Consider the following 21117-nt stretch of genomic DNA (forward strand, 5'->3'; position numbering starts at 1 on the left):
TCACGCTGACCTGTGGAAGAAGGGGGCCACTGTCTATGAGGCCACCCAGGGCATATGAGGAAGTATCTTCACACAGTCATTTGGCATTATCTAAGTCCTTAAAGGTAGACAACGATGTGATAAAAAGGGAACTTTTACAATATTTTTCTATTTTTGGACGACACTGAATTAGGTCAGTTTTGATATTAAAATTCTGAACCATGTACATTCTTATTAATCTTGAATTAGCTCCTTTTCTTACCTTCACACACCGGGCAGCACTCCCCTTCGGGCACATAGTACCTCTCGCAGTTCAGCTCACCGCACTGGGCAGTGAAGCAGATGGAAACACCCCCTTGGCATCGACAGAACCGACAGTTGTCCATTCGAAACATATCTCCATCATGATATTCCACATTGTTGAACACACAGGCTGGCTTTGTTTCTAAAAGGAATTGAAACAAACGAGGCATATTCAAAGTCATTTCTGAGTGGTGTCCTTTTATGTTTTCAGACAGCCTCTAGAAAATTCTGTCTGGTAGCGGGAGGTTAAAATTTGATGGCAATTTACTAAATTTGGCATCTTTTTTTTAAATAACAGAAGCAATAAAGCAATGTAAAGTAAAATAAAACAAAATACATCATCCTCCTCTCTGCCCTTCAAAATTCCCCTTAGCAAAAATCTACACTGGTTTACACCGATTTCCCAGAAAAGGTAACCATTTGATCATGAAATTCACATATCTGATAACGTGCTTTAAAGAGATTACATTTGTCTTGTTAAATCATCCTTACTTAAAATAAATGAGCCTACCTCCACATTAGGTTTTGTTTTGACTGCCCCAAAATTTATTTAGGCCTTTTTTTGGAGGTGATGTTCTCCTATTATTCTAGCATTCTCTCCTAAATTCTTTTCTGTTTCTACTGGCTTAATAACCTATCATTTTAACAGCTTGGCCTCAAAACGTTTTCTACATATATAGTACTTTACTTAATCCCAATAACAAAGATCTAGTTGTAGATATCCTGAATTAGAAGTGAGAAAAACCCTAGGAAATTTGCTCAAAGTAACACATCTAGCAAACGACAGAAGCAAAACCAGTAGTTCTGCAATTAAAACAGTGTACTCTTCCTCTGTGTTTCAAGGTTATGTTTTGCTAGACTCAAGAGCCCTGAGTTTAGAACTCTAATAATGATACAATGATTAAAAAAAAATTTTTTTTCCTGCCCAGAAACACACTGTTTACAGTCACTCCTTATCTCTAATTTTGGTTGACTTAAAAGAACTCCCACCAGACAAAGATATGACAAGAAAAAGAAAATTATAGGTCAATATCTCTCATGAATATAGATAGAAAAATCCTCAAAAAAAAATACTAGTAAATTGAATCCAGTGACATGTAAAAAAAGATTATATACCATGACCAAGTGGGATTTATTCCAAGAATGCAAAGTTGGTTTAACATCCCCAAATCAACTGATGTAATATGGCATGTTAATAGAATAAAAGACAAAAACTACAAAACCATTTCAACAGACACAGAAAAAGCATTCAACAGAATCCAATACCCTTTCATGAGAAAAATGTTCAATAAACCAGGAACAGAAGGGGAAATTCCTAAACTTGATAAATGGCATTTATGAAAACCCATAGCTAACATAATACTTAATAGTGAAAGACTGAATGCTTTCTTACCACTTTGATTCAACATTGTACTGGAGATTTTAGGAAAGGCAGTCAGGCAAGAAAAAGAAATACAAGGCACCCATATCAGAAAGTAAAATTATTTCTAGCTGCAGAAGACATGATCTTACATAAAAAAATTCTAAAGAATCTACTAAAAAAACTATCAGAACTAATAAACAAGTTCAACAAGATTTCAGGGTAATATTATAATTCAAACTGTGTATCTATATACACTATCAATAAATCTGAAAATGAAGTTAAGAAAATCCTATTCACAAAGCATCAAAAGGAAAATAATTAGTAATAAATTGAATAAAGCATAAAACTCATACTCTGAACATTTCAAAACATTTTTCAATGAAATTAAATATGGCCTAAATAAATGGAAAGACATCTATGTTCATAGATTGGAAGATAATACTGTTAAGATGAAAATATCCCTCACAATCGATCTATACACTGAAAGCAATCCCTACCAAAATCCTAGCTGGTTCTTTTGCAGAGACTGACACGTCAGTCCTAAAACTCACATGGAAATACAAGGGACCCAGAACTACCAAAACAATCTTGAAAAGAAGAAAGTTGGAGACTCACACTTCCTGATTTCAAGACATACTATAGCACTATAATAATTAAGACAGTGTGGTTCTAGCATAAGGATAGATGTATAATTCAATGAAACTGACAGAGTTCAGAAATATACCTTCACATTTACTGATTTTTGACATGGTGCCAAGCCAATTCGTGAAGGTAAAGAATAGTTTTTTCAACAAGTTGTGGAGGGGCAAGAGGTATCCACATGCAAAAGAATGACAATGGCCCACAATGAATCATACAAAAACTAACTCAAAAGGAATCACAGAGCTATGACAAATGTAACAGCTCCAACTATGGAGTTCTTAAAAGAAAACAAGAGTAAATCTTTGCGACTCTGGATTAGGCAACGGTTTCTTAGATGTGACACAGAAAGCATAAACAACAGAAGAAAAAATAGTTAAACTGGACTTCATTTCCTTTTGTGCTTCAAAGAATACCACCAAAAAGTAAAAAGATAACCAAAGAATGGGAGAAAATGTTTGTAAATCATACACTTGATAAAGGACTTGTACCAAGAATATATAAGGAATTCCTTTAAGTCAACAATAAAAAGCAACCCAATTGAAAAATAAGCAAACATTTCAACAGACATTTCTCCAAATAAGATATAGAAATGGCCAACAAGCACAGGAAAGGATGCCTATATCATTAGTTCTTAGAGGAAAACAAATTAAAGCCACAATGAGACCCTACTTCAAATGCTATAACCAGAAAGACATAGATAATAACAAGTGTTATGAGGATGTGGAGAAATTTGTACTCTCATACATTGCTGGTGAAGATGTAAAAGTGACACTGCTTTGCAAAACAATGTTTCCAATTTTCCAAAGTTTCCAGCTCCTCAAAATATTAAACATAGAGTTACTGTTTAATCCAGCAATGCCACTCCCAGCTATATACCCAAGAGAAATGAAAACATATGCCCACATAAACTTGTACACAAATGTTCATAGCAGCATTATTTACAAAAGTAAAAAAACAGAAACAATTTAAATGTCCGTCAACTGATGAATGGATAAACAAACTGATATATTCTACAGTGAAAATATTTGTTGGCCATAGAAAGGAATGAAGTTCTGATATAGGCTATAACATGAATGACTATAGAAAACATTATGCTAAGTGAAAGAAGCCAGTCAAAAAAGACCACTTATTGTATGACTCTATTTATATGAAACGCCCAGAATAGGCACATCTATAGAGACAGAAAGCAGATTAGCAGTTGCCTAGGACTGGGGACCTGGGGGTGACATTGGGTGTGACTATTAATGAGTTTGGAAATTTTGGGGGTTGATCAAAGTGTTCTAAAATTGATTGTGGTGATGATTAGAAAACTGTGAATACCCTAAGAAATATATGAATTGCTTAACTTGGTGAACTGCATGGTATGAATTTCAATAATGCTGGTAAAATATAAATAATCCCAAGCTGTAGAAAGTTCTCCTGAACTAATATACCCTGTTTATTAATAAGGTGGAGAAAACTGGCTTAAGATAAAGAGAGCCCTCATGTACTCCTGTCCTAACATCATTTCTTAATATGTCACCATGCATGTTCAAAATATTTACAGAGGAGTAATTAAAAATTCTACTGTATTTTAATTTGAATATGTTTAATTTGTTATTATACTTAAGGTCAATGACTTTCTCATTTGATTTTCCACCAGTCTACGAAGACAGAACAAGTATTAATATCCATTTTTTTGATTAGGAAAATGAAATTTAAAGAGATTAGGTGACTTGCTGAAAGTCATGTGACTAGGGAGAGACAGCTATATTCCTGTTTACACAGGCAGTGAATGTGAATGTTTGAACCTCTTTCCTAGTGCTGGTTAGACACACTACTTCTTTTTTCAGAAAATGTTATTTTAAAAAGAATGATTGTATTATAGTTTAGAATTCCTCTGTATACTTTTGGCCAACATTTTAGCTAGGAAGGAACTGAGCAGACAGACCAGAAGTTCCAAAGCAGAGAAAACAGGGTGCTTTTACGAATCAAAACTTGCATGCCCAGGAGCAAGGTAAAACAGTCTTCTAACAAGATGCTGAGCACCCATTCAAAGTGAAGAAAAATAATCAATATTAATTACTTAGTTGCATTAATCAACCACATTTACCATCTGGGTGAAGCTACCAATCTTGGGGCAAAATTTGAAGAAGTGAGGAGGGAAGACTCTGGTTATGAATAAAGATGCTGTAGAAGGACTCATTTTTTTGGTGGGGTGTGCAGAAGCGTTAGTGGGTGGGGAAGTGATTGATGAACCGACTGGGGCTGTTAAGTTTCACTAGCTAGCACACAGAGAACAAGCGAGTGGAATTTTTAAAGAGATGGGGAGTCCCCAAGACACAGATTAAAAAATACAATCAATTCTTTAGGTTAAGAAACATCACCATGTAATGAAATCCCTATTTGATGCTGAGAAGAATTTTTAGAGACTCTTCAAAAAAGTGTATGCTAAAAAGGCTGGCAGTGGGCCTTGAGGAGCAATACTGATTTACTTCTTTACCTACTGGGGCTAGAAGTGAATTTCAGAACAATGTGGAGATAGATAACCACTACCTCTATAAGAGGACAATTTAAGTGAATGTGGAAAAGATAAATATTACAAAGAAACAAGTTACTAGGTAATTTGTACTTCTCAATGCAGAGATGCATAAAATTGTTTTTTTAGTGATTTTTGTGTTCTGTGTCTGCCCAATTAAAATTTATATTTCTAAATTCTGGAATCTTCTCTTCCCTTTTTAATATGTTCCAGAACTCCTGAAAAACTGCCTTATAGCACAGATTCAATAACCTCTACTGTCTGCCAAATAATGCTGATTGGCAGATGGTGATAGGTATATAATTTTAGTAGAACTTTACATCAAATGTTAAAGTGGAGAAAAATATCCAAATAGATACACTCTGTTGCTTTTTGCCTTCAATTTCTCAGTAGGAAATAGCTGACACCTTCCCTGTATAGCCATTGCCTGTAGCTACCGCCTTGCCTGTATAGGTACGTGAGCTGTATAGAAGCCAAGTGGGTAGACACAGTAAGCCAAGAGAAACAACTGCATGACAGATGGGAAATGTCTGGAAATTTCTGTGTAAGTCAACAGCAAACTGATATAACCCCAGTAAAGACAGGGTACATGGGCTTCCAAATACCTGGAAAGTGAAAAAAAAACTTTCTTTATTGGGGGTGGGGCGGGTGTATGCTAGAGTACACCCAACAGATAAGGGAAAGGGAACAGTACCTGTAAAGGATTTCAAAAGACTGTATTACTTAAGCAAAATTAGCTTGATAAGGCTAATAAATAGCTTTGCTAATGTGGTTAATAAATGCATGCTGAGTGAATATTTCTTTCAAAGTGTCCTGTCATTATAGAAGTAGACATATGTCTCTAGAAACATTACTGAGCATTACTGCCATATAGACAATAGGTTCTCAATAGATGTTTTGTATTAATTTTCTAATTAACAGGAATGAGGCCAAAATGTTATACAAGCCAACTTTGGGTATGACTCCCCTGTGATCAATTTTACATGTTAGTGTCTAATGCTTGAGAGTCAGTTACTGGCTATGATACTCAACCCAAATGTTTCATTTTATTTAGATTTTTGTATATATACATTGGACAACTGATCATATTGAAGCAACCAGATGATCACTTTCACATTCTGTGCCTGAGATTTCGAACCCAAATGCCTCCAGAATGTGAGGTGGGCCAGTTTAAGACAACTGCGTTTATTTTGATAAAATGGAATATATGTGCCCATCTAAAGGCAGAGGCCATCACTCAGCTCTAGCTGATTGATGATAAAACTTTTGTTTGTGGGCCTGAGCAGATACAGAACCATTTTCTGAAGGTGATCCAGGATTGCTGCACCACTGCTGTGGAGCTCATACTTCTGGGTGATGAATTGGATGACTTATTCATCCACATAGAAGGAGCTCCTCATTACCACCTGTTGTTCTAGCTTCTAAACAGCAGGGTTCTTGTTCAACCAACACCTTACAAGTCCTACTTTTGGCTCACATCACAGAATTCAATGGTGAACTGTTACAATCTGGTTTGCAACTTTCCCATCCCTACCACCAAAACCAAACCAAACTGAACCAAACTAACCTGAAAAAAGAAGTAATACTTCTGGAGAATGTTCTCTCCATCTATTCACCCATACTAAGGTTTTCAAAACTCAGGAGTTCTCAAATTCCCTGTGAACACTTTAAATCTTGTGTTTCCACTTGAGTGCTTACCTTAAACTAAAATAATAAAGTCTCTGGATCATCTGGATGGCAGCTGAGGAACTGCGTGTTGGCATGCAATCTCCGTTTCTCCCTATGGCTGAGTTACGTTACCAGTCAACCCACTGTCTCCTCAACTAGAGTTTCTAGATCTATTCCTATCCTTGGGGGAGTTCTCAAAATTAAGAGACAGTGTGGCAGGCATCTAGGTTCCAGCTGTGTGTTAAACTGATCTCTGAGAACTGCTTTCACTGAGTTGCATTTTAATATTTTGCTTTTGCGTTTTATTGAGAAGAGCCGCCACGGGAAACCTGTTTCTGCACTGGTGGCATGAAAGCAACTGAGGGCGTGAGCTACTGCATCACCCAGTGCTCTCTTTAAGTTTTCATGTGAGAAGAGAGGAGCCCTGTCCAGAAGGCTCCTTTTCTTTAAAAATAAGAATTATGTATTCTGACTCTATTTCCTTTTTCACTTTGATGGCTAAGAATCTGGGAGCTTTGCATAAAATTTAACTCCAGCAATTACACAGACACATGTGGTCTGTATACCTGTGGGTGATTTCTTTTTGGTTTTTACTTTCAACTTTTACCTGCAACTCTATGCTTCTGATTCTCTCGTCTCATTACTATTTTACCTCTGTTATTGTATAGTTGTAAAAGTTGCCTGAAATCCTCTGTGGATAAGCAAAGCTTTATATATATTATATACATATATATTTAATATATGTAATACATTTAATATATATATTATTGATCTTCATATATATAAATAAAACAGACTTCTGCCTAATTGATACAATCATTTTTTTAATATGTAATATCCTCTTACAGGTGACATGACAACAGTATGATTTTCCCAGGGCACTGGGTGGCAAATAAAATACACACACATACGAATATGCGTGTGTATGTATGCATATGTCAAAAGGATTAAAATACAGACTTTGAGATAAATTGTCCTTAAACATTATTCTGTAGGATTATGACTCTTCATCGTATTATAGTTACTAGTCTCACCTACAACTGAAGGACTGATATAGTAATGGAGACAGCACAGCAGGGCAAGAAACAAAGCAAAGGCCACCCAATGTTATGGTGGTGAGAAAGAAGCACCATCACAAGCACGTGACAGTGCTGTCGTCTTGACACTTTCTCTTGGCAGAAGGCGTCCTGTTCCTCATGTCAGAGGCTCTGCAGGCAGTGAGGCCATAAACCGGGGCAGGCCCGGAGAGTCACCTAAGGCTGCTGAGGCAGGGTGCAGTTATTAGCTGTCTGAATCATCGCACTGAGCCAGATGTAACATCAGCCTCCTGATAAGAAAGGTGTGACACTGTGTTTCTATATCCATGAAGAAAAGAAGGTGGCACTCCTCTTCCTCAACCAGAGGACACTACAGCACCCTATCACCAGGGGACAAATGACCTAAGATTAACCTCCAGGGCAATAAAAGACAAAAGATTCCCACAAAGCCACCCCATCGATGGGCTGGTATTTAACAGCCACTTCCGGGGGGAACTATGGCAATATGAATCAGGTCATGCCCGCTCACTCTCTCACTCACTCAAGAAAACCTGGGTGCCCTCTGTGAGGCAGACAATATGCTAATATCCACAGACACAGGATAGACTCTTTGCCCTCTGGCAGTTCAGATGCAAGAATGAGAGACAAGCGAGTACTTGCAGAGTGGAAAGTAGTGGGTGGAAGAACATCTGAGATGCAGGGAGCCTGGGGCCAGAGTGACTGGTTCTGCCTCAAGTATGTGAGTTAAATATTCACAGAATATCCCCTGTAATAAATTAAACTGCAGAGGTACCAGAGAAAATGCTTGGCCATTTGCTGCTGTTTAACAGACATTATTACTGGTTGGATAATAAGGGTGGAGAGAAGCATTGAGAAGAGATTTTGAAAAAGGTACATGAAACTTGCTCTGTACTTGTGCTTGTCTTTGTGAAGTCAGGAAGCTCAGCTCACCTTCTCCACCCATCCTGGATTGTCCATAACAGTGTCTTTGGATGTGAACAGGAGGTGGGCACACAAAACAATAAGACTATTTGCTCCAAGTACTTAACATATAAAACCTCACTTAATTTACTGTCATTCACTTCATTTGACAGATGTGGAAACTGAGGCCCAGGGAGACCAAGAGATTCCCGCAGTTACACAGCCAGTAAGTGGAGGAACCAATTTTCAAACTGAGCTCATTGGGTTCCAGTCTGTGTTCTCTGTTAACCATGAAGCCACAGGGCAAGTGTTTCTTCAAAGTAAACCAAGCAATGAGCAGCTGCTGGCCTGCAAACTACAGAGTGCAATGGAACACCACTTGGTTCTAGTACAGCCTTTCCTCGTCAGGAAAGGAAGGCTTGGGAGAGGGCAGAAAATCTTCTGGACTCTGATTTCTTACAGGCAGTAGTTACAATGGATGTGACATTTTGAGAATGGATGCGAAATGTATGAGACATTTTGCTGAACTGGACCAAATCCATCTTCATTTCCTGTGTCCAGGTATTAACTAAATTAATCTCTCTAAAATTACTGACATTTCACTTGCTTGAATTTTACTGGTTTTCCTCTGAAAATTATGACAGAGGGGCACTTTTTAGGTTCTCCACTCCTCCAGAGTCTAAGTTTAATAAACACCAACATGTCACCAAACACAATGCCCTCTCACAAAAGGTGAAAAGGAGAGGTAGATTCTATTTGAAGGAACCATGTGACTGAAGAATCCTTCTACTGGGGCAAAGCAGGCCAATGCTAATGACCGAGCATTGGGCAAAGATGCCCGAAGAAGGAAAACACCAAACTAGATGAACAACGTCTTTCCTGTTTCAAAATCTGGTAGTTCCAATGTGGTGTGAGTGACATAGGTCACCACCTGACTGCAACCGGATGAGGTGTGAGTGACAGCAGGGGCATGACTGTAGGTTCCACAGTCCTTTTCTTCAAATCCTAAAATACCTGTACTACCAAAATGCTGCAGAATATGACAGCTACATGCAGCCTGCTGTTACATTTTCCAAATCCTCTTCCCCACAGATGGGATGATGATTCCCTCCCAGGCCTCCTTTACTGCACTGTGGGTCTTGAGCAAAGCTTCTGAGTGAACTTCAAGTCCCTGTATATATTCCCCACCTTGTGGGAGGCAGGAGCCGCTCGGTCGGACCCTCCCTCCTCCTCCTGCACAAACGTGCGCTCTCTGAGAACGAGAGAAACCCCACATACCATTAACACATTCAAAGACATCACAGCACCTTCCAGGAGTCCCGTCTCCACGAGAGACTATGCGGGCGGCAGATCCCACCTCACACACGGGGAAACCACATAAGCCAGAGAGACACTCGCATCTGCAACCAGAGAAAAGGAAAGGAAAACCCCGTGAATAATGACAGCATAGAAGTCGGGAGACCACGGAGCAGCAGTGGCTATGGCACGCAGACACGTCTGCATGACACGGCTCTGTTTACCTGGGGTCCCTGGGGAATGGGGGCAGCTGTCCGATATATGTTGCATGCCTGATAACCAAGGCTCATCTCCTTAATATGAACCTACATTTTTGACTTTCACCGTTTTGACAGAAATATCCCTGAAATGCATGACTCCACTTCTCACTTAAGCAGATCAGCATGGAGCGTAACATCCTTGTGATGACTCCGGGCCATCTTCATGTGCGCACACTGTGACCTTAGTCCATACTCGGGGATGCTGGCACGGGCTCACATGGAATGGGCACTCCTGAGCTGGATGGCTCCACCTTGCTGCTTTGTGGCTGTTGACCTTTAGGTGTTTTCCAGAGATTTTTCTGGCTCTTCTTTCAACTGTTGAGTTAGTAGCTTTTCAGTCTTTTTTTTTTTGTCAGTGCAATAATGTCCAGTAACACCCTGACCTGGAACCATGTTAATTTATAATTGTGTATAAACAGAAGAAAGACTCTGACTACAGACTGAGGAGCTCTTTATAAATAAAGGGCACAAGCATTAGTAAGTGGATATTAGTAAGTGGACAGCTATTTGAAACCTGAAAGTCTGACTTTTTTGGATCTTCTAAGCTACTACAAGTGCATTTCTCTCTCTGTGCATGAATGAGGTGCTCTGTGAACTGCTCGCTAGCTCTGCTGGCTCTCACCCTTACTTAACTTCCTCTTTGCTGTGAAACTTGCCTAAACAGAAATACAAGAAGCAGGTAATAATAAATAAAAGTAAGAGGAGAAAAAAATGTCCATTGCCTTATGCTGATCTGTTACAATGAAATAGGAGGCAGGAAATGAGAAGCTCAGGGCAGCAGGGAGTCAGGATGTAGATGCAATAAAAAGAAGGAGCAGCTGACTCAGGCCTGGGACTCCCCTGGGCATGGAGGTGTGGGTCAGAGGGGAAGAGGATGAAGAAGGGAGTTCCCAGGTGGGCAGGAGTAAAAGGCAGGCATGCTGTAAAGAGACATCCTTGCCGAAAGCATGTGGGTGTCTACATACAGAGGGGTCGATATCATGGGGCTGTAACATCCCCAGACTATTAACACCCATTTATTCTGTTTTTTCCCCTTCTTATTTAAGTGATTGTTTTCTTCTCTTATTGTTCTCAGGTCTTTGATTAATTAAAATCCCTGTGATATTACAGTAACAATATAATGTTTATATTTGCTGCACATGACACTGTACAACGTAAAGTCTTCAGAATATACAGACTAGTGGGGCTCGAGTATTGAGAGGTCACACCTTGATCCCAGTATCTGGATGTGACTACGATGAAAGCATCCTACAAGAACGGCTGATTAACCTGCTCTGCCACATCTTCTGGGATTCACAGTCTCACCTACTGATGTATTCCAAGGAATCATTCTAATTTCAACACCAGAGAGCATACAATCAACCAGAAAGTACCACTTCAGATGTGGTCAGCCCTTCAGGGACAGAACACTGTACGTGCACTCATGGGCCAGGCTGTCAGAAACCACAACGACCTGAAAACCAGACTCAGCCCACCCTCAGGCATCTCCTCTTGCATGTGACCAACATCCCAACATTTAAATCTCTTTTTTTCCTGGAGACCCATAGAGGTTGTCTCCAGCATGTTGCAGAAGATCTAAAACTGCACACAACTGCTTAGGAACCCATGTAGGAAAGGAAAATCTTGGATAGTGAAGCTTTACTTCAAAACCCAGAACGACTGCAGGTAAAAGAGCCAAGGACTCAGATGCCCTGGTTTTTGTGGGCTGGCCTGCCCCTTCTCCCTTCTCTACTGGCTTGGCAAGTCCTCTCTACCTTCTGCCATCTTTTGATTTCCCACAACTTCCCCTGAAACCTGAGATTAGCAGGTGTTAAGGACCATTAGCATCTTAATAAAGAGCGAATTTATGAAGGAGCCAGACAGGTGGAGATCTGGGCTCACACCAGGTATCTATGGAGCAACTACCTATTAGATTGAAACTTTACAAGACTGCCATTTTTTGAAAATGGAAATAGATAGCAATTTCATATAATTCAACATAATAAAACTCACATGAATTATCTTTCGATAGATACATCTATACTCACTCTCTTAGGTAACAAATGAGGGATCTCATCAGGACCTTACTTGCCAAGGAAATATATGTGTGTATACATTATGAGTCCAATGTAATTAAAAAATTTCTTTAATAAGATCATTCTAGATTCCGTTTCCCCTGGAGGTAAGTGTTCTTCCCTTTTACAGTTGGGAATAGTGATGCACACAGTCTAATCACTTGACCTGAAATTAAGTTTTCCTTGTACCTTATTTTCTACTAGAAGACTCTAGATCTCTTCTGTTGGGTCATGAAGAGGAACTATGGAGTTACAGCACTACTGAAGCATGTAGTCCTCAAAACACCTTTGTCTTTATTTCCATTCTTTGTTTTCCCCCTCCCCCCATCTTCTTCCTCCCCTTCACCCCAGTGCCTGGATAAAGAGCAAGCAAGGGAATGGGAAAACATGTGGACCAGTGGCAGAGGAAGTACACTTACACGAGAAAGAGATGCTCCTTCAACTGATGCCAACACCTATCCCTTACTTCTAAGACCCTCCCCTCCCCTGAATTTCAGTTTTTAACATGGTTTCTACTCACCAAAGCCTCTCCTCCTTCCACTCCATGCCACAGCCACTCTGTGGTTCCATTCCTTACTTCCATAGTCAACAACCTTCAGTTATTCTTCACTTAATCTATCAACTTCTCAGCCTAGATCCAACGCTCTGGAGTCCACATGCTTTTCTTCCAATTCTGTCTCACAGTATTTCTCCTCCTTTTCCTTATGCAACAGTCACACTTCTATTCTCCGAACAAGCCTCACTTTGCTGTCTTTGCACTGCTCACCCAGTCTACCTTGTGACTAGTTGCCCAGCACTAGCTCTCTTTAGTCACTCCGCCCTCACCTCCAGCTGTCTGCCTAGATACCATCTGTCTGTCTAAACCAACTTCAAAAAACAACTTCTCTCTGAACCCCCAAACCACACCTGTCTTATGGCTCTTCTCCATGGTTTTGTAGTGACTCGAGTACTCATCTTACCACAAGCTTTCCTTGTATCTGTCATGGATTGTCATTAAATAAATACTTCTTAAATTGGACAGAACTGGAGATGAGTAAAAGAGGGATATTAACAAAATAAAACAAAACAAAAATATCAAAGAGTGAGAAACAAAGTCCTGTGATTTCTGTACCATGAACTCAAAAAGGCTACTTCAAGCAGAACTATTTTCAGGATACCTGGAGCAGACGTGCTAAGGGCTTAGAAAAAAAAAACCAACAGCAGCTTTATTGGGATATAATTCACATACCATAAAAATTCACTCTTTTAAAGTGTGCAAGTCAGTGGCTTTATATTCACAGGGTGGTGCAGCCATCACTGCCGCCTAATTTTAGAACAGTTTTATCACCTCAAAAAGAAACCCTGTCGTCCCCCTCTTCCTCCAGCCCCCAACAGCCTAGTCTATGGTTCTGTCTCTATGGATTTGCCTATTTTGGACAGTTCATATAAACAGAATCATACAATATATGGGCTAAGAACTTTTTAACTTCAAAGAAGAAGCAACCTGTATTTACAGCTGGCAGGAAAAAAAATCAAGCCTCTAGTGTTATCCTCAGTATTAAGATAATGATCAGTCAGGGCACCGCATTAATAAACTTCTGCATAATGTAATCGCAGCTACATCCAGGTGGATTGGTTAAGCTGTCTTTTTTCTCTTCAGGAGGTAATGGGCTCAGCTTAGTGGTCATCTCAGTGCCTCAGTACAATGAAGAGCAGCATTCAGAAATCAGCTAAGCCCCTAGAGGGCACTCCCCTCCGCAGGAGGCCCACGCGGGCTGATGCTGTGGGCTGAAAGCAGCACAGACTTACACTGTCCCTTCTTGTGGTTTGCTTCCTGGACTCCACAGACAGTCCCAGGCAGGCCAGAGACCAGAGTCCCAGCACAGCTTACAAGGTGCTCCCAAGCCTAGCCTCCACCTCTCTCTTATACGTCCACATTCCACTGGCTCCTCACACGCCCGGCACGGGAGCAACAGTGACAATCGGCCATTCACTGAATCCCCTCACCCCAACCCCTCTCACTCGGTGCCACAGCTAGGGTGTTCACTCCACCTCAGATCCCTGCCTCTCTTTAGCCCCTGGTGAATTACATACAGCCTTAAGACTACTCACCTTACAAAGCTTTCTCTGATCAAAAAACAGCCACAATAATTTTCTGTCCTCTGCTGTTCAGCAGGACACAGGGTTACTTAACTTACTTGTTCTACAAATCAAAATCCTACTGTTTCTCCTGGGAATTCCCCTAGTGCAAAGGGTATGTCTTATTTGTCTTGTAAATGGAAAAAATGGATGATAAAGGCATCATCCAAACAATAATCTGGAATAAACAGGTTTTTTATGCCTACTAAGTCAGAGGTTAGATCACGCATTATTTTTATTTTTATACATTTTAGAGAGTTAATAGGTGAAAGGCTTTTCAAAATTAGTATGTGGAGGAAGGCCTACAAAATTTGTCTAGAATGCAGATTCCAGGGTACAAGACATAAGGACTGTTTTTCTGCAAGTCTGGTGAAGGGCTGCAGGGATTCCAATGAAGGGAAGCTGGGACCCACTTTGTCCTCTTCTTCCTCACTGCTAGAGGTGCAGGATCTCAGTAGCCATAGTTTAATTTACACTTGAAACTACTTACTTGGCTTTTTCCTGTAGAATCATTTTAATGAGAACAAAGTTAGTAGCACTTGCTCTTAATAATTTACAAAACTCCTTCCTGTTTGAATACTATTGCTTAGAAGTGAGAGACCATAAAGAAAAGAACCTTATTTATTATCCAATATCATCAGCCACCAGAAAATGGGTAATCACTAGTAAGCCACTTAAGCTCTGGGACATTCAGTTTCTTATGCATAAAATGAGCTGGCTGGACCTTAATGATCTTTCTTCTAGATATAAAATCCCATGATCCTATGATAGCCACTCCTATTCCCACAGCTGCAGGGTCTGATCCCAGAGCCCCCCTTTCTGCTGCTTCTCCTCACTTGCACCCTGCCCCTGGAGCACACAGCACAGTCTCATACTCCCCCACACACCTCCCCCTCCTCCTTGCCAAGCACCTCAATCTTCAGGCCCAGCTCAAGATGGGCCTGCTCTCTGAAGCTTTACTGGTGACTTTTTTTTTTGAAGGGGGAGTGGACTTATACATCTACCATTCTTTTTTTTTTTCCCCCTACTGAAGATCTAACACTCAGGAGAAGAAACAATATGCCTGATGCCCCAGGTGCCTCCTTATCATTGGGTATGGCTTCATAATTACATGGAAGTATCAATAGTTTGTTTCGCCAGAATGGCTAGAGAAACTGTAAGGGAGGCTAACCCACAGTGGGTTAGAAGAGGCCATGGGGACTGGAGTCCCTTCTGCCACCCCCACTGCAGAGCACAGGGCAAATGTCATTCTAACATTCCCCTACAAGAAACTCATGTGGAGGAGGAGATGGGACTCATCTCCTGCAAACAGCCCCCTACCCCTGCCCATATCCTGGAGGGAAAACAACTCAGTGAGGCGCTCTGCAAATGATGCCCCCCAAACTAGATTCATTCCACATCTGAGCTGGGTGCCTGAGCCCTTCAAAAGGGATGGGCATCACTGTCTCTAAATCAGAAACTACTATTTATAGGTAGAAGGAAGGTCTCCCTTTAGTCAGGAAACAAAGAACAATGCAGAAATAAAAGGGCAAAGCACTTGCACCATTAGAATTCCATATAGCGTATTAAAGAAATCACTGTCAGCAAGGGAAATTATGAAGACACATAATACAAATTCCTATTCTATAAAAAGTAGCTTCAAGTTTAATTAAATTTGATGTGCTTTCTACTGATTAATTTCCTTACCTCTTTCCAGGAATGTATATGTCAAAAAAAAAAGGAGGGGGGGTGGTGAGGTGGGGAAGGGGAAGATACTACAAATAAAACATCCAAAAAGGAATGGATCACCCCACCTGAGGGTCCAACTATCCTTACGGAAAACTGTTCTCCTTACAGGCGCTCCTTAGGATCACAATCTTCTTCATGTCTCATCACACAAGATGTACTACTCTCCAAGTAAGAAACCCTCTCTCAGTCCTTTCTCAAGCTAATTCCTACATGATTTCCTTGCATTTCCACCACACTGCAGTTAAGATGTGCATTAGCTGCAGCAAACACAGGGCCCAACTCTGAGGAACAGTGCCTGCTGGCAGCCACGCCCCACCCTCTCAGTGAGCTGCCACTCTTAACAACCAGAAACTAAGAGCGCCTTCTTCCCGACCCTCCCTTCAGAGGCAACAGAAAAACCGCTGCGTGTGTGTTGTTGCTGTTTGTTTTGTGTTCTTTTCTGCAGTGAGCAATCAAAGGATATGCTCCACTACAGAGAAGGTATAAATTGACGGCAATTAGGTAAAATATACCTTTACATTTCCTATTATTAGTAACAATAATAAAGTCCATTTGTAAGCCCTTCATGAAGTCATTATAGCTCCCCTCTTCCTCCTTTCTCAAGGGGCAGATGATCTCAGCCCCCTCCTCAAGGCTGGCATGTGGCTCAGGAAACTTAACGTGCTGAATTAGAAGAAAAGAGCGTAAATTGTAGGAAAAGAAAAGTTGTAGGCTTATATGTTTCCTGTAAGATTTATAAAGTTATCTTTTCGAACCATGCCCATAATAAGCAGGGGTGGTGAGGACAAAGCACGGGCACTGGAGACACATCACTGCCTCAGCATCACTGTCTGAAGACACTGGTGTCTGAAGGGACTCAGTCCTCAGAGAGCCGGCACCAGAGGAAGAGTCAGAGCGGGAAAAATCCCCAGGGCCCCCGGCCTGGTGAAACGTGAGAGCTGGCATCTGGCAGGTGTCCTGAACAGGGCTCTGTTCAGCCCAGCAGCCTGAACACCACCAAGTGTGGTGAAGGCCCTCTGCCCTCACTCCCTTAGGTCTGGGGGAAAGACGCTCATATTTGCTTTCACTGGGGCAGGATGGCCTTAGAGAGTACAGGGGATAGGATGGAGATGCATGGAGAATCAGGAAGAGTAAGAATGAGGGGAGACTGGCACAGTGCATTCTGGGAAGGAGGACTAGGTTTGGACGTGGAGAGTGAGTTTTAATACAGCAACACAAGGGATTTCCATTTCAGAGCTGGAATTGCCAACTGCATTAGAAATGGATGCTTTGGACTATGGAATCCGCTGGTTTACGCAAATGCAATTATTTCATAACTATTTGCTGAGTATGTATATGCAGTAAGCACTCGGGTGGAGCTGGGGATATGCACGGTCCTGGCCCTCAGCTGAGTTAGTTCAGTTTAGGAGGTGTCAGATACACAGTCACAAATCAGAATACAATGGGATGTGGACGATTCCATGTCTCCCCCAAGCATGTGAAGAACAAATACCAAAGACATCAGGACTAAATTTGAAATCCCGAGCCAAGCTTCTCTGGCCTGGGCTGCTAATACTCCTCAGGCTTCAGGGCCACCTGGGGCCTGAGCTGGTGCTGAAACAGCTGACCTGAAGCATGCGCCCACTTGGATCCACAGGGGCTGTCAATTCCCAGACCTCTCATCCCTGTCATCAGTGCAAAGTGCAAGATCCTCTGGTACTGCTCTGCTTCCCAGAGCCTCATCCTTCCAGCAACCCCCCCGCCTTCCCCAGCCTCTCCTCTGCAGACACACACTCTCAGCTTCTAAACATCATCACAAAGTGCACTGCTCCAATCTAACACTTACCTAGCTTGGCTGAAATTCAGTGAGAATGTCAGTGAGGCCATGAATGCCCCATACTCACTTATTCACCTGGGCTGGAAGGGAGGCAGAGACATTCTCCAAAGTTGCCCACTGGCCACCCCCATGTCGTTGCTTTCCGCTCTCATACAAGCCCTCCTTCTGTGGTTTTGTCTCCTACCCATTTCCTAAGGGGACAAAGGTCCAAAGAATGCACTCTGACACCGGGACTGTCTTAGGTTTATGTTCTGGCCAATTAGGAGCTATATGACCTTGGGTAAGTTATATCAACTCTCTAAGCCTCAACTGTACCATATGTAAGATGAGGATGGTAAAAAGTATCCACATCTGATTGGACTGCTACATGGATTAAATTAGCTGATATATGAAAATGACCTAGGATAGTTCCTGAACGCAGTTATCTGTTACTTCTTTATTTACTTATCATTAGAATCTGCAGCCTCCCTGAAACATCTACTCCCCAGATCTTTCCTTTTTCTCCTCTGCCTGGGCCTTGTCCTAACTGTACCTCTTTAGCAATAGAGCCCCAAACCCAAGGTGTTTCAGCTGAGCCACCATCCTCATGCCACCTTTAAATTTCCATCCATACCTGGTCCCTCAACCCCAACCCCAAGTTAGCTAGACCCAGAGAAGGGAAATCTAATGTCTTCAGGGGTCAGGCAGGAATCCTGAAAGAGCAGAGAGATATTACAGACAACTCGAGAGGGTCATACCCTGACAGGGCTTCACTACTCATTCCTACTGCAGAAACCTACTGTCAATGTTGCTGTGCCATCTAGCTGCTCAAGAGAAGCCAGATTTTTAATGAAGAATCCCAGTTTTTAAGTGACTAATTTAAGAGTGGCCAAAAAAAAAAAAAAAAGACAACTCAAAGAAAACATGTTTTTGGGGTCAAATTCAGACCCAAGGCTGCCAACTGCAAATTGTGATTCACACCAATTGTCTTCTGGGTGCTAATACCCAAGCTGTTGATGGCTGCTGGAGAAAAGCACACTCCTGGCAGTAGCCGCTTCTCCAGTTCAACACTGAAATCCCTCATGTGGCCAGCAGACCTCCATTCATTCCTGGGGCTCACTTCCTGCATGATGTTTTCTCAGACTAGAGGCATAAAATAAATTGCCGATGCTGTGTGGGGATGTGTGGCAGGGTGTGGAGTGGGCGCAGACTGTGAAGTGTCCATTAAGTGTAGGTGACTGGGGGTGGAGGGAAGGACATTCCAGGAAGAGGGAAACATCGACTCACATGTGTACAGAGGCAATAAAGAATACAGGGTGTTCAGGTTGGAGCAAACAGTTCAGCCCACCAGGAGGATATCTGTGTTGGGATGAGGACTGGAGGATACTGGGGCTGGGGAAGAATACTTGCAGGAGACATGGCTATTGAGGTAGGATAAGGGGCCTCATTTTTCATACTAACATCTTTAATTGAAAGCAATAGGAAAGTAATAAAATGTCTTAAATGATGTAGTGCAAAGGAGTGGTTATCTGAGGAAAAAAACCCAACAGTGTCACAAATTCCATTTTTCTTGAATCATAAATGTACATGGGATTAGTGCTAATGTTTTCAGCAGAAGACACATTAAAAGTTTAAAAATCAATGACCACAATAGCCTAGAATGCCCTTCCCTCTTTCTCCATCTGGTGAACTCTGACTCATTCTTAAAGACTCAGCTCAAAAGCCAAATCTAAGTTTTCCAAATGGGAATTAATATCTCTTTGCTCTGTAAACTTGCTATATTTTGCATACTTCTACTTCTAAAGCATGTAGCACTTCGAAAACAATTTATATGTTTGCCTTCCCTTTAGACTGTAAGCTCCTTGATGTCAGTGTCTCTGTGTGAGTCCTACCAAGTAACACAATTGCCCAGCACATGATAAATAGTCAAATATTCGTTCCCTGAACAGACCAAAAACATTATGGAATTTTGATTCTAGCATTTGCCACAAATTGATTATCTGCAAATTTAATTAAAAGCATTTATAAGTAGTCACTTCAGCTAGGCACTGATGAACAATATAAAAAGTGTATCCTTGTCCTCAAAATTAAACAATCAATGTCTTAGCAAGTATCATAAGTCTTCAAGAATCCATGCTCTAGCTGTGGGACCAAAGTAGCTGATCATATTATCACAAGAGTCATGATACACAACTTCTTTCCTTTTCAAACAAAGGCCACACTAGGAAAGGATAACTTAAAATTCACTTGTCTGTATGATACATTCACAACAGGACCGCACATCAAGTCCAAGAGAAACTACTTGTCTCCTTCTGCAGGGTTGCAATTAAGCAGTTCAACATCCTCTGGGAAAACATAACCCTGAACCCTCTGCAAACTGTCTACAAAACAAGGATGTGCCCTAACACTCACCTCTAATGTGAAGGTGCAAATCATGTGTAGACTATATTCCATGAAACTTGGGGTTGCTTTTGGAATTTCCAGAGAGGTATTCCTTCAACATTTTAGATTTGCTAATTAGTTGTTCGTAAACAACTTCACAAAACATTTTTGCAGAATTTTCTGGAGCTGCCGTTTGCCTGTGTCTTGAGATGGTAATATCAAACAAGGGAGGGTGGGGAAAGCCCTCCCCTCTGAGGTTCACTATTACCCATGCTGTGGGTTTTCCAACTTTACTGCAAGTCTTACGGAATGCAGTTGAGTTACTTTCCTTTAGTGGGAGTCAGAGGGCCATGTATTTAGTGTCTGGTGACCGTCAGCCCACTCAGACCCAACTGTAAGCAACTGAAACCACTGAGTTCGAGAGCCTTAAGCTTTGTTTCAGGATTGAAATAAATATAAAATAAGACTAGATACTGGTCAAATTCATGGTGAAATACAAAAGGCATAAGGCACTAGTATTAAGAGGTGCGGGACTTACACATCTGAAGTGAATTATTGACAAATAAAACTCTACTAGGGAGATGGTTCATCTCCAATGGGCAAGGGCTTTACTTCTAGGAAAGCATATTTTCTTCAATCTGGGGATAAGTCCAATAATAACATGGAATTCCTAAAATTATTTTGTTTTAAAAACATCAGAGTTTAATATAGACTCTGGCTTTTTCAGTTATGAGTAGACTTGCTCTTTGGGGCCAAAAATTACTGTGACAGAGGGCAACAGAATAGATGTTCTTTTCTTAGTTGAGAAAGAAGGGCTTCAAATATATTTCCAAATTTTTTCCGCATGTGTTTAAAAACAAAGAGAATGCTACCATGATAGCATGTCAAGAGTCAGGAATGCTTTAAATCTGTGTTATGCTAATGAATATTGTATATATTGTATAATTAAATTTTATTTATTACCAAAAAGCAGCTGGATAAATTATCCAAATAAAGGGAAAAATTAAAAAGTGAATTAGAGAAATCTGTCTACTAATGGACTAATCTTGAACT

The 21117-nt window shown here is 41.0% G+C and overlaps 1 protein-coding gene across 5 annotated transcripts in view; it reads right to left on the bottom strand.

Moving 5' to 3' along the window:
• CRIM1 (cysteine rich transmembrane BMP regulator 1) overlaps positions 1 to 21117 on the bottom strand; it is a 191626-nt gene that overhangs the window by 80503 nt on the left and 90006 nt on the right. For all 5 annotated transcript variants that reach the window (XM_073214387.1, XM_073214406.1, XM_073214394.1 and 2 more), the window contains 2 exons: positions 9710 to 9831; positions 242 to 424 (listed from right to left, as the gene is read on the bottom strand). In XM_073214387.1, the coding sequence (XP_073070488.1) occupies positions 242 to 424; positions 9710 to 9831 (305 nt within the window). The remainder of the gene's footprint in view (positions 1 to 241; positions 425 to 9709; positions 9832 to 21117) is intronic.

Source organism: Manis javanica, chromosome 1, assembly GCF_040802235.1.
Source record: "Manis javanica isolate MJ-LG chromosome 1, MJ_LKY, whole genome shotgun sequence".
In the NCBI taxonomy this organism is placed as follows: domain Eukaryota; kingdom Metazoa; phylum Chordata; class Mammalia; order Pholidota; family Manidae; genus Manis; species Manis javanica.